Source organism: Neofelis nebulosa, chromosome 7, assembly GCF_028018385.1.
Source record: "Neofelis nebulosa isolate mNeoNeb1 chromosome 7, mNeoNeb1.pri, whole genome shotgun sequence".
Taxonomy (NCBI): Eukaryota; Metazoa; Chordata; class Mammalia; order Carnivora; family Felidae; genus Neofelis; species Neofelis nebulosa.
Genome location: NC_080788.1, coordinates 98638498 through 98656334, shown reverse-complemented (window position 1 = coordinate 98656334; position 17837 = coordinate 98638498). Strand labels below are relative to the sequence as shown.

General features: G+C 35.8%; 1 protein-coding gene across 2 annotated transcripts in view; it reads left to right on the top strand.

Moving 5' to 3' along the window:
• The window catches only part of NEMF (nuclear export mediator factor), a 56139-nt gene that overhangs the window by 23078 nt on the left and 15224 nt on the right, over nucleotides 1–17837 (top strand). For both annotated transcript variants that reach the window (XM_058738969.1, XM_058738970.1), the window contains exons 17-23: nucleotides 5979–6082; nucleotides 7444–7506; nucleotides 13407–13519; nucleotides 14963–15020; nucleotides 15434–15492; nucleotides 15581–15701; nucleotides 17079–17358. In XM_058738969.1, coding sequence (XP_058594952.1) covers nucleotides 5979–6082; nucleotides 7444–7506; nucleotides 13407–13519; nucleotides 14963–15020; nucleotides 15434–15492; nucleotides 15581–15701; nucleotides 17079–17358 — 798 coding nt within the window. The remainder of the gene's footprint in view (nucleotides 1–5978; nucleotides 6083–7443; nucleotides 7507–13406; nucleotides 13520–14962; nucleotides 15021–15433; nucleotides 15493–15580; nucleotides 15702–17078; nucleotides 17359–17837) is intronic.

The following is a 17837-nucleotide window of genomic DNA, read 5'->3' as shown; positions in this document are numbered from 1 at the left end:
CTTCAGAAGTCTGATGTCATTTTGATAGTTTATATTTTATTGAAAATTTGTTTTTGCCTTTCTGTAAACTTGTAGATCTTAATTTTTTTCCTCTCAGTTTTCCAAATTTTCACACTGATGTAGGTTGGCGAGGATGTTTTAATCTATTAGGCTGAATACTCTGAGTCTCTTAATTTGGAATCTTTCAGTTCTGATAAATTTTCTTGAAATATTTCTTATGGATTTTTTTTTTTTTTTTTTTTGGTTTGTTTTCTTCTGGAAATCTTATTTATCAAATATGGAACTCCTTGGGGGCGCCTGGGTGGCTCAGTCGAATTAAGCATCCAAATTTGGCTCACATTGTGATCTCGTGGTTTGTGAGTTCGAGCCCTGCGCCGGGCTCTGTGCTGATAGCTCAGAGCCTGGAGCCTGCTTCAGATTCTGTCTCCCTCTCTCTCTACCCCTCCTCCACTTGGCTCTCACTGTCTCTCTCTCAAAAATAAATAAACATAAAAAAAAAAATTTAATATGGGACTCCTTGGATGGTCCTCCAATTTTTTTGCATTTTCTATTTTTCAACTTTTAATCCTTTTGCTCTATATTCTGAGAGATTTCCTTTATCTTTCAGTCCTTCCACTGAATTTTTAAGTGTTTTTGTTTTTTTGTTAGTTTTTAAAAACTTTTGCTCAAGTTCTTTATAAACTGAGAGTAGTTTTTTTTTTTTTTTCAACGTTTTTTATTTATTTTTGGGACAGAGAGAGACAGAGCATGAACGGGGGAGGGGCAGAGAGAGAGGGAGACACAGAATCGGAAACAGGCTCCAGGCTCCGAGCCATCAGCCCAGAGCCTGACGCGGGGCTCGAACTCACGGACCGCGAGATCGTGACCTGGCTGAAGTCGGACGCTTAACCGACTGCGCCACCCAGGCGCCCCTGAGAGTAGTTTTGATGTATTTTTATTTAAAAGTATTCTTTTCTTGCTGGTTTTTGGTTTGTTTTTTATGTTTATTTATTTTTGAGAGAGAGAGTGAAAGAGTGCAAGCAGGGGAGGGGCAGAGAGAGAGAGGGAGGCACAGAATCTGAAGCAGGCTGCAGGCTCTGAGCTGTCAGCACAGAGCCTGATGCAGGGCTCGAACCCATGAACCGCGAGATCATGACCTCACCTGAAGTCGGACACTAAACCAACTGAGCCACCAGGCACCCCTTGGTTTTTTGTTTGTTTTTTTTAATTATTTTTTTATTTGTTGGGTTTGTCTTCAGCTTTCGTTAAGGACGTTTATTACTGTCTTGTGATCCTTAATTGTCTGTTCGTATTGTCTGTTCACATTTTATAGTAGAGCATGAAAATGCCGATTGGAAGTTCTCTGTGGGGGGTTAGGCTTATAAAATGATGTATGGGGGCTATTTTGTGTGGAATTCTCACTGTGTTTAGCTTTTTTCCTCCTCAGCTGGTCTCATTTTTCAGGAAAGGTGTTTTTTGGTTTTTGGTTTTTTTTTTCCTCCTGCTTGCAAAGTGAAGAGCTGGTTGTCAGCATTTTGGAAGCCCAATGGGAATAATAGGTTGCAGAGGCTTAGTACCCAGTAATTCATACATTTACCTAATTGCTGTTTTACGTATGTTTCTCCTTCTTACAACTGTGCCGCATTTCCCCTAATTTGAAGATCCTTTTCGTACACTTTATAGAACATTAACTTCTGGCTTTCTGTTAGGATGTGGAAGGAGCAGCTACTACCATGTTCACAGCTGGAACTTTTTTCTTTTTTTAACCCCAGTTTAACCTATTTCTAGCAGTACCTTGTGCTGTTTTTAAGTTTTTTATGGGTTACACAGTGTAGATTGATTTGTTTCTTGGCTTTTTCCATTGTCAGCCTGGGATTCAGCTTCTTGAGCCTGATCACTTGTCCTGGTTTTTCCATTTTTAAAAATTTTGTTGCTCTTCTCTCTCTTTCCTTTCTTTTTCTCACATCTCTATTGATGAATAGGATTGACTTGTAATTTTCATGTCTCAGAAGTTCTTGGGACACCTGGGTGGCTTAGTCAGTTAATAAGCATCCAACTCTTGATTTGGGCTCGGGTCATGATCTCATGGTTGTGAGATCCAGCTCTGTGTCAGGCTCTGCACTGGTAGCAAGGAGCCTGCTTGGGATTCTGTCTCTCTTGGGATTCAGAGAGCAGGGGAGTCTCTCTGCCCCTCCCCTGCTTATGCTCTTCTTGCGCATGAGTGCGTTCTCTCTCTCAAAAATAAATAAACTTAAAAAAAAGAACCAGTTTTAACTGTTGATCTCCTCTATTATATCTGTGCTCTCTATTTTATTATTTTTCTCTTTCTGTTTTTCTTTGAGTTCATTTGTATATCCCTTTATGATTTCTTGAGATGGAAATTTGGTATATTGCTTTTTTTCTCCCAGCTTCTCTTCTTTCCTGATAAGTATTTAAGGCAGTAAATTTCCCTTTAAATCTGGCTTTAACTGTATCTAAAAAGTTTTGTTATATACTATTTTCATTATCTTTCATGTCAAAATGTGTTCTAATTTACATTGTGATTTCTTCACCCATGCCTTATTTAAAAGTAATGTTTATTAATTTCCAAACCTATTAAGATTTTTGGTTATATTTTTGTCATTGCTTTCTAGCTTAATTTGCATAATGTTCAGAGATAGAATTCTGAATTATCTCAACCCTTTGACATGTGTTGTTGAAACTTGCTTCATGGTCCAGCATATTTATGGTCCACTTTATTTACAAATGTTTCATATATAGTTTAAAAGAGTGTTTGTTGTATAGTTGTTGAGTGCATCTTTCTAAATATTAATTAATTCACATCCATCAATCATGTTTTTCAAATCTTTAGCATGTTTACTAATTTTTTTAAAAAGTGTTTGTTTATTTTGAGAGAGAGAGTGTGAGAGCTGAGAGAGGGAAAGAGAATCACAAGCAGGCTGCATGATGTCAGCACAGAGCCGAAAATCAAGAGTTAGACATTTAACCAACTGAGCCATCCAGCCGCCCCCACTAATTCTTTTTTTAATGATTGTTTTCTTAATTACTGAGAGTTTTGTTAAAAATCACATAATTGTGGGGCACCTCAGTGGCTCAATTGGTTAAGTGTCCAGCTTTGGCTCAGGTCATGGTCTCACGATTCACGAGTTTAAGACCTGTTTGAACTGTGCTAATAGCTCAGAACCTGGAGCCTGCTTCAGATTCTGTGTCTCCCACTCTTTCTGCCCCTCCCCCGCTCATACTTGGTGTCTCTCTCTCAAAAAAAAAAAAAAATTAAAAAAAATTTTTAAATAAATAAGGGCACCTGGGTGGCTCAGTCAGTTAAATGTCCGACTTCAGCTCAGGTCATGATGTCATGGTTCATGAGTTCCAGCCCCGTGTAGGGCTCTGTGCTGACAGCTCAGAGCCTAGAGCCTGCTTCAGATTCTGTGTCTCCCTCTCTCTCTGCCCCTCCCCTACTCATGCTGTCTCTCTCCCTCTCTCAAAAAATAAATAAACATTAAAAAAAATTATTTTTTAATAAATAAAAGATCACATACTTGTGCACTTGTGTCATTCTCCTTTTATTTCGGCCATTTTTTGCTTTATATATATGAGGCAGTATAAATACAAAGCTGTATGTCTTCCTGCAGAATTGAGCCTTTTATTAACTGTAATCAGATGTTCCTTTAACTTCTAACTTCTTTTTCCCTTCTCTGTGAGATATTAAAACTACATCAACTTTCTTTTGGTTAGTGCTTGCATGATAAATCTTTTTCCATCATTCTGTTTCAATCCTTTTATATCCTTATATTTTAATATTTTAAAGGAGTGTATATATCATTTTCCAGTCTGACAGTCTTTACATTTAATCTGGAGAATTGACTACATTTAATGCAATTTCTGATATATTTGGGTTTAAATCTATCCATTTTATTATTTGCTGTCTTTTTCTTTTTTTTTTTTTTTTTTTTTTAATTTTTTTTTTTTCAACGTTTTTTATTTATTTTTGGGACAGAGAGAGACAGAGCATGAACGGGGGAGGGGCAGAGAGAGAGGGAGACACAGAATCGGAAACAGGCTCCAGGCTCCGAGCCGTCAGCCCAGAGCCCGACGCGGGGCTCGAACTCACGGACCGCGAGATCGTGACCTGGCTGAAGTCGGACGCTTAACCGACTGCGCCACCCAGGCGCCCCTCTTTTTTTTTTTTTTTTTTTGAGATTATTTATTTTAGAGAGAGAGAGAGAGGTGGGGGGAGGGGCAGAGAGAGAGAGGGAGAGAGAATTCCAAGCAGGCTCCTTGCAGTAAGCATGTAACCAATGCAGGGCTCAAACTCCTGAACCATGAGATCATGACCTGAGCTGAAACCAAGAGTCTGACCCATAATCGACTAAGCCACCCAGGCGCCCCTACTGTTTGCTTTCTATTTTGTTCTTTATTCTTTGTCTTTTTGCCTCCTCCTGATTTTTTTTTCCTGTTATGTTCTTTTACTAAAATAATTAGAAATACATCCGTACGTTTCTCATTGTCTTTGTACTTGTGCATTTATGTTGTTTTAGAAAAACCTCTCTATCATCAATAGAAGAATTGTTAAATAAGTATAGTACATCCATTCAACAATGAAGATGACTTTTTTAAGATTTTAAGTAATGTTGGGGCACCTGGGTGGTTGAGTCGGTTGAGCATCCAACTTCGGCTCAGGTCATGATCTTACAGTTTGTGGGTTCGAGCCCTGCATCAGGCTCTGTGCTGACAGCTTACTCAGAGCCTGCAGCCTGCTTCGGATTCTGTGTCTCCTCTGTCTCTCTCTGCCCCTCCCTGGCTCATGCTCTGTCTCTCGAAAATAAATAAGTGTTAAAAAAAAATTTTTTTAAGAAAATAAAAAAAAAAAAAAAAAAAAAGATTTTGAGTAATGTCTATACCCGGTGTGGAACTCGGACCCACAACCCCGAGATCAAGAGTCGCATGCTTCATCAACTGAGCCAGCTAGGTGCCCCAAGAAAACATTTTTAAGTGAAAAAAAGAAAGCAGTTTGCAGAATAGTGTGTGTTGTGTTTAAAAGAAAAGGTTTAGAATAAGCATTTTTTAAAGCTTTTATATGTATAAAGAAACTCTGGAGAGGGATATACAGAAAGCTAGTAACAGTGGACTTCTGTTTGATATTGGTAATGAGAACTGAAAGGGGATGCAGGATCTTAAACTATGCCTTTTTTGTCTGATTTAAAACATTTCTGAACCATGTATATGTATTAATAAAAAATCAGATGAGAAAACAGGATCACAATACTTATGCTATTATATTTTGGGTGTTAAAAGGGAGTTTAATGCCAGTGCTTAATCTATCATTTTTAATCAGAAGTTTTTAAATTGTAGATTAAGTCAAAGAAATAGTCATATGTAATATAGAAAATATTTCTGTTCCTCTCTATTTTGTCATTTTCTAAATGTCATACAAATATATACTCTTTACTTTTTATCATGATGGTATGTATTAATCATGAAAACCAAATTACTTTTTCTTTTGAGAAAAGTTAGTTTTATAGAGCAAAAATTACCTTTAGAAGTATAAAAGTATAAAGAATACCATATATGTAAGTATTCAGTTGATTCAGGACAGAGTGAGAAAACTTCTTTCTTACTTGTGGCCTCAAAAGTTAGCCAGTGCCCCACTGAAAGAAAACTAAACCTAGGGACCATGTGACATTGTATGTTGTTGCTTTGTGTAATTCATTGTTATGTTATCCTTGAGTTTAAGAGGGGACTATATGAGAGGGAGATAAGGAGAGAACACATTTTCAAACATAGAATTTAATTACTTCTAAGACTGTCATAAGAATATCCTTAGCCAGTTTGTATAAGATTTCAATAAAATTCAGTTTGATGCTTTAATAAATTAAACCATCAAGTTGTCTTAACCTACAAGGTAGGATAGCGTCTTGGAATTTTGTTTGCAAAAAGGATGTGAATTCAGGTGACTATAAAGCAAAAGAATGTTAACTTTTTTTCTTTCAATTTGGTAGGTTTGAGAAATTTCTGTGGTTCATTAGCTCAGAGAACTATTTAATTATAGGTGGAAGAGATCAGCAACAGAATGAAATAATTGTGAAAAGATACTTGACAACAGGTAGGTAAGATAAAAATTTAAAGAATTTTCTCATATAATTGGATCAATTATTTCAATATTAGATGTAGATTTTCATCTTCTGTGACAGGTTTAATTGGTAGAAGGAGTTTATCTTGATGGTTTATGGTTTGTTGAATATGCATTTTGACACTTAATCTTCATTTTAAGTGAATATTCCTAAATTAGTAATGGTGAGCTAATCTGCAGTGTTGGACTTTTGATTCTCTTCTATATTATAACAAAATAGCTCTCAGTCCTCCAAAGTTAGTATAGATCAAATTTTTAAAGGCTTGTTTTTTTAGTGCGGAAGTTTGTAACTTTTTTTTCCATATTTAGAAAAAGAACTTAAGCCCTGTGGTGTATGTAAGTCTTCTCATTTATTTTTCTTTGCCGATAACAGCCACCTCGCTGTGGCTGAACCTTCACAGTGTGAGTATCAGAAACCAATAATCAGAACTAATCTGATAACCACTGCAGATCCCAGACCAGAAAAGAAAGCAGCAGGGATCATGGTATTCCATGGTGCTTAGGGCATGGTCTCTCTCTTCTGTAGCTTTGTTCTGAGCTCAGCTTGTGTTGGGGCAGTATGAGTTTTTCTCTACTTTGAGTTTCAAATCCCAGACGAACTGTTGGGGCAAGCAATGCTGCTCATTTTACTTGTTAGGAACTTTCCTTTTTCCTTAACAAAAGAGGAAAGATCTCATTCCTGCATTTGTTTGTTCATTTGTTTATTCATTGGTAGCACACACATAGAATACAACTCACAGTCCTCACTGTGGCTTACAAGCCTCCTGGCTTCTTTCCTTCTTCATTTCTTACCATTCTTCCCTTAGTCTGACCTCTTGACTGCTCATCATACATGTCAAATATCCATGGTCCTTAGGACCTTTACATTTGCTAGATGACTCATCTCTCACCCTCCAGCAAGCTAGCCTAGACTTGCTTACATGGTAACTCAGCAAGTTTCTGAGAGAAAGGGAGGAAGCACATAAGGCCTATTAAGACCTAGGTTGAGAACTGGCACTTGGTCACAGCTGCTATATTCTGGCTAAGGCAGATCACAGGGCAGGTCCAGATTCGAGAGACTGGGAAGTGACTCCACTTGATGGGAGAAGCTTCAGGATCACAGAGCAAAGAGGTGTGGCTAACAAGGGAGAGAGGAACTGACCATTTTAGTAATCTGCCATATTACCATTGCTGTTTCCTATAAGGAGGACTATGAGAGATCTCCTAGGGGTGGGAAATGGACTTTATGCCTTCTTATCCCCTTTGGATTCTGAACCCATTAAAACCATTAAAAAGAAAAAAAAGAAAAAAAAAAGGAACAGGACTTAAAGTATTATTTCTCATTTGTCTTTAAGGGGACATTTATGTACATGCTGATCTTCATGGAGCTACTAGCTGTGTAATTAAGAATCCAACAGGTAATATATTTCTCTATTATTCAAAACTTTATTTATTCTCTTTATTATTCCAAACTTTAATTCAAAACTTATTATATGACAAAATTTGTTAATAGAGTTAAAGGACACTTTATTATGATAAAAGGGTCAATTCATCAACATATTTATAACTATTATAAATATATGCGCACCCAACAACAGAGCCCTAGAATACCCTTGAAGCAAAGTCTGACAGAATCAAAGAGAGAAATAGTTCAGCAATAATAGTTCAGGACTTTAATACCTAACTTTAAGTCATGGATATAATAAATAATTAGATACAAGATTGACTAGGAAATAGAAGATATGAACAAATATTTAAGTTAACTAGACCTAATATAAATCTCTGATATCCTCACCTAACAACAGTAGGCTAATTCTCAAGTGCACCTAGTATGTTCTCCAGGCTAAACCATATGATAGTCTAGAAGACAAGTCTTAACAAGTTTAAAACTACTAAAATCATACAAAGTAAGTTTTCTGACCATAATGGAGTGAAATTAGAAATCACTACTAGAGGAAAATTTGGAAAATTCACAAATGTGTGGAAATTAAACAGCACAGTCATAAATAACCAGTATCAAAGAGAAAATCATAGGGGGGTGTTAGAAAATACTTTGAGATGAGTGAAATGAAACACAGTATATCAAAATGATAGGAGATGCAATTAAAGCAGTGCTTAGAAGTTTATAGCTGTAATGTTTATAAAAAGAGGAAACATTTCAAATAATGAACAAAACTGTAACATTAAGATCTAGACAAAGAAAAGCATAGAACCCATAGTAAGGAACAAAAGGAATTAATAAAGATTAGAGTGGAAATAAATGCAACAGAATAGAAGAACAATAGAGAAGAGCAGTGAAACCAAACTTGTTTTTTTTAAAAAAGGTCAACAAAATTAATAAAACTTTTACTGGACTGACCAAAAAAAATAAGAGAAGATTCAAATTCCTAAAATTGGGAACACAAGAGGGGAAATTACTACCAACTTTGCAGAAATCAAGATTAAAAGAAAAAGTGCCCTAGCTGCTTCTTACAAAACACCATTTTAGCAACGCTTGTGTAGTATTCTGGGTGGTGAATGTGCAGTAAGACAGCAGAATGAAGTCCTGTCATAAATGGTTTCTTTAAATGAAGAATGAACTTTTCACTGTGATAAACATTAGTCACATCTCTAGTCTGTGTCTGGAGCATTTATTAAATAACTTTAGAAGTTACATTTGCTGAGGGGGGAAAGGATTGTGAGGGCATGCTACCTACAGTTGTAGGGCAACAAATTAGATAACTTGGATGAGATGGACACATTCCTAGAAAGATACAAACTAGCTAAACTGACTCAAGGAGAAATAGAAAATCAAACAAACCTGTAACAAGTAAAAAGATTGAAATAGTAATTTAAAAAAATTAAAAAAAACAAAACCAAAAAACAACCCTGCTCAGGCCCAGGTAGCTTCACTGGCAAATTCTACCAAACTTAAAGAAGATTGAACACCAATGCTTCACAAACTCTTCCAAAAAATAGAAGAGATGGGAAAACTTCCTCACTCATTCTCTAAGCCCAGTATTACCCTCATAACAAAATCAAAGATGTCACAAGAATTGAAAACTACAGGCCAGTGTTGCTTATGAACATGCACACAATTTCTCAACAAAATATTAGAAAACTGAATCCAGCAGCATATTAAAAGGATTGTACAGTGTGACAAAGGGGTTTATTCCAGGAATGGTTGACTTAATGTATGAAAATTAATCAATGTATTGATAGGTGAAGGACAAAAACCACGTGATCATCTCAATGATGCAGAAAAGGCTGTTGGCAGTAATCCAACACATATTTGTGATGGAAACACTCAACAAACTAGGAATATAAGGGAACTCCTGAACTTGGTGAAGGATTTTTATGAAAAACCCAGAGCTAACATCATACTTGATGGTAAAAGACTGAAAATTTTCCCCTTAACATCCAGAACAAGACAAACATGTCTGTTGTTGTCCCTTTTTGTTTTTAAATTTTTAAAAATAATCTTTTGATGCTTATTATTTATTTTTGAGAGAGAGAGAGAGAGAGAGAGAGAGAGAGAGACAGCAAAAGTGGGGGAGGGGTGGAGAGAGTGAGACACAGAATCTGAAGCAGGCTCCAGGCTCTGAGCTGTCAGCACAGAGCCCGATGTGGGGCTCGAACTCAAGAACCATGAGATCTTGACCTGAGCTAAAATCAAACACTTAACCTCCTGAGCCACCAGGTGCTCCTATCCTTGTTATTTCTATTCAACCTTGTATGGATGTTCTAAGTAGACAGGCAATAAAAAGAAATAAAAAATATCCACATTGGTAAAGACCAAGTAAAACTATTTCCATTTGCAGATGACATGATCTTATATATTTAAAACCTCAAGGAATTCCCCCAAAATTATTAGTTAATAACTTTACAAATGTTCAGGATACATTTGTATGATATATAAAAGTCAGTTGTATTTCTATGCACTCACAGTGAACGGTACTAAAGTAAACTAATGAAACATCCATTTATAATAGCATTAAAAAAATATGAATAAATTCACCAAAAAGAAGTTGCAAGATATACACCCCAAATATAAAAAACATCATTGAAAGAAAATAAAGAAGAGTTAAGTGGAAAGACTTTCAGTGTTTATGGATTGGAAGTCTTAATATTTTTCTGATGGCAGTACTTCCCATATTAGTCTCCAGATTTGATGTAATCTGTCAAAATTCCAGCTTCCTTTTTTTTTTTTTTTTTTTTTTAACAAAGATTGATGAGTTGATCCTAAAATTCACATGAAAATGCAAAGGACCCAGGTCAGCCAAATCATGTTTAAAATGAAGAACAAAGTTGGAGGACTCACACCTCTTGATTTCAAAACCTCCTGTAAAGCAACAGTAATAAAGACAGCAAGGTGTATGAGGAAGGACTGATAAATCATTGAAGCGAATTGAGAGTTCTCATTTATAGTCTGTAGAGTAGACTTTGCACAAGGGTATGAAAGCCATTCAATGGGGATAGATAGAATACTGTTTTCAAAAAGTGGTGCTTGGACTAATATCCATGTACAAAAGAATAAAGTTAGACCCTGCTTCACACCATTTATTAAAATTAAATGCATCAAAGACGTAAGCTTAAAAGCTAATACTATAAAACTGTTACAGTAAGGCATAAATCTCATAGTGAATCAGGAAGTCATTTCTTAGATAAGACATCAAAAGCATAAGTAACCAAAGAAAAACAGATTAATTAGACAAATCAAAATTAAAAACCTTAATTCAAAGACGCTATTAAGAAAATGAAAAGACGGTCGGGGGGGTTGGAGAGTGGTGCCTGGGTGGCTCAGTGGTTAAGTGCCAGACTTCAGTTCGGGTCATTATCTCATGGTTCATGGGTTTGGGCCCCACATTGGGCTTTGTGCTGACAGATCAGAGCCTGGAGCCTGCTTCAGATTCTGTGTCTCCCTCTCTCTCCACCCCTCCCCCACTCACACTCTGTCTCTCTCTCTCTCGCTGGCGCTCTCTCTCTCTCTCTCTCTCGAAAATAAATAAACATTAAAAAAAAAAAAAAGGTGAAAAGACAACCCACAGAGTAAAATACTGGCAAGTCATTTATCTATCTGCTAAGGAACCAGTATCCAAAGAACTCTTAAGACTCAACAACAGAAAGGGAAAAAAGTTTTTAAATGACAAACGATTCAAATAGATATTTTCCCAAATATACACGAATGGCCAGTGAGCACATAAGATCCTTAGTATCATTCATCATTAGGGAAATGCAAATCAAGACCACAAAGAGGTACCACTTCACACCCAGGAGAATAGTCGTAATAAAAAAAATAGACAAAACGTGGGGGAAGGATGTAGCGATTGGAACCCTTATATGCTGCTGATGGGAATGGAAAATGATGTAGCCACTATGGAATAGAGTTGGCAGTTCCTATTGACCATAGGGGACACCTGGGTGACTCAGTTTGTTAAGCTTCCGACTTCAGCTCAGGTCATGATCTCACGGTCAGTGAGTTCAAGCACTGCATCGGGCTCTGTGCGGACAGCTCGGAGCCTGGAGCCTGCTTTGGATTCTGTGTCTCCCTCTCTCTCTGCTCCTCCCCCACTCATGCTGTGTCTCTCAAAAATGAATAAACGTTAAAAAAAAATTGTTTTTAATTAACCATAAAATTTGTCACCCAGCAGTTCGACTCCTAGTTATATAGACAAACTGACCACACTAAACTTGTTTGCAGATATTCCTAACAGCATTATTTATAATAGCCAAGAAATAGAAACAACCCATATGTTCATCAGTTGATAGTAAACAAGTTGTATATCCATTCAATGGAATATTATTCAGTCTTGAAAAGAGATGAAGTACTGATAATTGCTGTAACAGGGATGAGCCTTGAAAACATGCTAGGTGAAAGAAGCCAGACATATATGATTCCATTGATATGAAATTCCAAAATTGGCAAATCCATAAACACAAAGTGTGTTAATGATTGTCAGGGGCTGGGAAAATGGAGAATGACTATTTATGGATATAGGATTTCTTTGAGGGATAATGAAAATGTTCTGGAATTAGTGGTAATGGTTATGTAGCTTTATGAATATACTAAAGACCATTGGATTATATACTTTAAAAGGGTGAATTTTATGGTACATGAATTACATCCCAATTAAAAAGTATTTGAAATCTAATTGTAGGGAGATATTATTAATATGCTCTTCATTTTGACAATTTAGGTGATTTATAGTAATTCTGGAAGAATTCAAACTTTAGGCCTTTCTAGGTGATTCTTTCTGGAATAAAGTTATAGTTATTGACATAAGTGATAAGGCATTTCTTCTCTGATTTGTTTTATTTACTTAGACTGTTTAAAAACCTGCTTTGTAAATATATATTTGTAATTATTTTTTTATCTGGCATAAAATATGCCAGTATAGTTAACATACAGTGTTCTGTAAGTTTCAGGTATACAATAGTGATTCACCAATTCTGTGTATTACTCAGTGGTCATTTAGATAAATGTGTATTCTTAATCCCCTTCACCTATTTCACCCATCCCCCCACCCATCTCCCCTCTGGTAACCATCTGTTTGTTCTCTTTAGTTAAGAGTCTGTTTTTTGATGGACGCTTTTTTTTTCTTTTGTTCATTTGTTTCTTAAATTTCACGTATGAGTAAAATTATATTGTATTTGTCTTTCTCTGACTTATTTTGCTTAGCAGTGTACTCTATAGATCCATCTATGTTGTTGCAAATGGCAAGATTTTATTCTTGTTTATGACTGAATAATATTTCATTGTGTGTGTGTGTGTGTGTGTGTACGCAACATCTTTATCTGTTCATCGATTGATGGATGCTTGGGTTGCTTCCATAATTTGGCTGTTGTAAATAATATTGAGATAAACATAGGGGTGCATATATCCTTTTGAATTAGTGTTTTCGTATTCTTTGGGTAAATACGCAGTAGTACAATTATTGGATCATATGGTAGTTGTATTTTTAATTTTTTGAGCAACCTCCATACTTTTTTTCCACAGTGGCTGCACCAGTTTACATTCCCACCGACAGTATACAAGGGTTCCTTTTTTTCCACATCCTTGCCAACACTTGTTGCTTCTTGTGTTTTTGATTTTAGCCATTCTGACAGGTGTGAGATGATAGTACATTGTGGTTTTTGATTTGCATTTCCCTGAATGTGAGTGATGTTGTAAATATATTGTTAATATAAATCGTAACTTCATGTAATATGAAATTAAAATGTGGTATCAGTATTTAAGATGTAAGAGGATCAGATCCATCATGTTGCATGTGATTTTCAGGTCTTGCTGTATAGAAACTCTGTACTTGGGTACTGAAGCATTGTGGTGTTTATATCACAGGAGAACCCATTCCGCCTCGGACCTTGACTGAAGCTGGCACAATGGCACTTTGCTACAGTGCTGCCTGGGATGCACGAGTTATCACTAGTGCTTGGTGGGTGTACCATCATCAGGTAATAAGGGCTGTGGTCCTTTTTCTTAATTTATTAAGAGCTATTGTGTACCAAACTTTGAGGGTATAGAAGTCAACAAGGCAAAGTACCTACTTTGATTGAGGTGACATTTTGGTGGTGGAGAAAAACACATGCATAATGTCTGGTAACAAGTGCTGTAACGTTTTTTCTTTAAAGCAGAGTAGTCACTAAAGAGTGATTGGGGCTACCATTTTGAAAGTAGTGTCAGGGAAGGCCTTTCTAGGAAAGTAAGATTTGAGCAGACACCTAAAGGAAGAGAATGATTTATGCAATTATATAAGATGAAGAGTGTTCCTCTTCATCTTTGTTGGAATTTTCTGATCTCTCTTTGGCCCTTCCTGAAAAATAGTTATATCCAGTGTTTTTTATTCATTTGGCTTTAGTAATTGTCCTTCTTTGTTGTTATTGCTGTTACTTGATACTTCACTCCATATATGACTTCATTTTCTGTTTCACATTTTCAGTAATTGCAATTGATAATGATATATTACAGGGTCTTACAGCTATACAGCAAGATAAAGAATTCATTACTATTATCCTCCCTTAGGTTCATCTTGTATCTATTTATAGTCATTTTCTGCTTATGCTATGATACTGTGTTTTCAGGAAATTAATATAATTTCTGGTATTATATTTTCTGCCTGTTATAAAAGTGGTTTTAATTCTTTCATTGAACAGGTTTTTTAATGGTGAAATTAGTGTGCTTTTAATCCCTCCAAAAACTATGACAAAGGTACTCTCAGATTTGGGGGTTTCGCAGATAACATACAGTTTTTAAATACATCATTTTATTTCCTAAAATGAAAGGTTATTTTACTACCCCCAAAACAGTATCTTAGGAGAGGACTTTATTTAATAAATATAGTTTGTTTTTTTAATTTTTTTGTTTATTTTTGAGAGAGAGAGAGAGAGTGCATGCGCACACATGTGGGGGAGGGGCAGAGAAAGAGACAGAATCTGAGGCAGGTTCCAAACTCTGAGCTGTCAGCACAGAGCCTGATGCAGGACTCAAACTCACAAACCATGAGATTATGACCTGAGCCGAAGTCAAGTGCTTAATCGACTGAGCCACCCAGGCAGGCGCCCCAGTATAGTTTTATTTTAGTAAATATAGTTTTATTAAACTTTTCTTATTTTTCCTATTATATCTCAAACCAGAGGAAATGTGTGAACAAGTTCTGCCTCTAATCCATGGCATTTGAAAATTACTGATGTAGTATATCCTTCATTATTTCTTTTCTTTGTTACTGCCAATGGTATATCTGTCTTTGAAGAGATATTTCATTATTGAGAATTTTTACTAAATCATAAACTTTTCAGGAGATGGTGCTATTTACTTAAATATGACTTTACTTTCTTGAGTGAAAAATTTAAAAACACGTGTCTTAAGACAACAGTATGATGTGGTATTGTGTTCCTCAGGTGTCTAAAACAGCACCAACTGGAGAATATTTGACAACAGGAAGCTTCATGATACGAGGTAATGATTATGGAGACCGGTTTGAGGACCATTACTTACTAATATTTTCAGAACAGAAATTATTCTGATTTCATATATGAAATCTATTATGAAATAAGGAAAATTTTGTGCTGCTGTGGTAGATTTAGCATTTGTTATGTCATCTCCATAGATATTTTTCTTGATGAGGATGTGCTTTCATATAACATGCCCTTTTTTTCTAAAAGATTATTCAGGGATTGACTAACCCAAAGATGATAGCAAGCATTCATATTTTTTCTTTCTTAATTCCTGTTCCTATACATAATGCCAAATTCTGTGTTCCTTCATGACAGAGAAAAGACCAAATAAATGTGACCATTGGTGTCAGATAATTTGTAAGCATAAAATGGAAAAAGACAATTTTTAACATTTATGTTTATTATCTTTTATAGGAAAGAAGAATTTCCTTCCTCCCTCGTATCTAATGATGGGGTTTAGTTTCCTCTTTAAGGTATCCTTCAGCTTCTTTGTTAATGTTTTTTTAAATTTTCTTTAGTCTTACCTAAAGTTTCATCAGTGAAAACTAACTATTTCCATAGGTAGATGAGTCTTGTATTTGGAGACATCGGGGTGAAAGAAAAGTCAGAGTGCAGGATGAAGACATGGAAACATTGGCAAGTTGCACACGTGAACTCATATCAGAAGAAATGGAACAACTAGGTAGTTTACAGATTTTATTAAAGTAGCTTATAGTGTTACCTTTTGTCTAGTTTTGCTTCTGAATTCTTAGAAGATCATATCTACTTTGGGATAATTGAAATTTCAAAAATACAGTTGCTGTCAATTTTACTGAATTTTGTTTTTGGAAATGTTAAACGTACTTGTTCTAATGAATTATAAAGTATTTAATTGGACCATAACTACTATATAAACAAATGTAGTAAAACTTCAGTATTTAATGGGTCATATGTAAATGTGTTCAGCAAAGATAGACTCAGGTATTTGTGAATGAGCATTTACTTTTGGATTTAATAATTAGAACTTATACAGAGATGAATTTATAATAAGTAGAATTTCTCATGTGAGACTTTGGCTTGATGTAATAATACATTTGCTTCAAGTAGAGAGCAACTGTGGTTGCTGGAATAAATTTACTCACCTACCTGAAGGAATAGGGAAAGTATGCCCACTGTTTTACTTTTACAGTTATTCTTTTTCCTAGGGTCATTCTTCTTTAGGAGTAATATTGCGGCTTCATTTATGACTACTGTTGTATCACAAGATTTTATTTCTTTGAATTTTCACAATGTTTCTGACACTGTACAAAGTTCTTTACGTTATTTTTATTTTATTTTATTTTTTTGTTTAACATTTATTCGTTTTTGAAAGGCAGAGAGAGACAGAGTGCGAATGGGGGAGGGGCAGAGAGAGAGGGAGACACAGAAGCAGGCTCCAGGCTTCGAGCTATCAGCACAGAGCCCAACGTGGGGCTCAAACTCACGGACTGCAAGATCATGACCTGAGCCGAAGTCGGCCACTTAACCGACTGAGCCACCCAGGCGCCCCTATTTACATTATTTTTAACTGAATTCTCACAACCATCTTTGTCAGATGGTGATGGCATCTCCTTTTATTAGGGAGCCAATTAGGTAATATTATTACTAGACAGTGTTTCTTTTGGAAAGGTATGAATACCTTCTGTGTGCCAATTATATTGCATGTATTATCTCATTTCACTTCTCATGTGCAAATTACAATAACAGCAGTAAAATTTATGGAATTACTTTTCCTGTCCTCCTCTTTGGAAATACCTAACCAAGACAAGTTAAAGTTTTCGTTGTAGAAATGATTGCATTGTCCAAGATATTTATTGTGGTAAAGTATTTCAGAGAGCATTTATTCCAACCAGTTCATGATACAAGAGAATCCTTTTTTGTCTGAGTACCCTTTGGGGATGTGATCAGGCTTTTTTTTTTTTTTTTGGTGATGTCTTGGAGACACAGGGAATCAACAGAATATTATTGTTTTTGAAGTTTTCAAGGTAATCCTCTAGTTTTGTTATGGTGATAGCACTCTGACTTAATGATGATTCTACAGACGGAGGTGACAGTAGCAGTGACGAAGATAAAGAGGAATCACACGAAACTCCTGTGGAAGTGGAGCTTATGAGTCAGGTTGACCAGGAGGATATCACTATTCACAGTGGTGGAGATGAGCTAAATGATGAAATAATTCAGGAAGAGAGCTCGGAAGATGAAGGAGAATCTGAAGAAGTGGTAAAAGATCAGGAACCTATTGCTGAAATGATGGATGAAGGCGAAGACACATTAAATTATCCTGACACTACCATTGATTTGTCCCACCTTCAATCTCAAAGGTAATTAAAACCTATTATAGCTGGGAATGATGGAAGAGTTAATCCTTACAAAGATAATAACATGATTGACTTCAGTACTTTTACCATCCATTGTCCTACAGTCTTATTATCTTTTTACTGTTTGATTGGGGGGGTAGATCTCTGTAAAGAAATTTCGAGGACCCAGTGTAGAAAAATACAGTAAATATCAACAAGGTCAAAATAGAAACAAGTAAATGAATATAAATGCTAATAATGTAAGAGAGGCAGTTCCATTAAAAAAAAATAGGTGTTTTAATCTTTAATGTCTTATTGATCACCAGGTAAACAATAACATAGTTCTGAAAGCTCTATTACTGGAATAATTAGGAACACCTTAGGAGTCTGACCAGAATTGGGTCTTAGGGGGTGTCATAGGGTAACTTACTCTGTGTCTCAGCTTAAGTTTCATTCTCTGTGAAAATGGAATGTTACTCCTTTCATTGGGTTTTGGTGAAGAT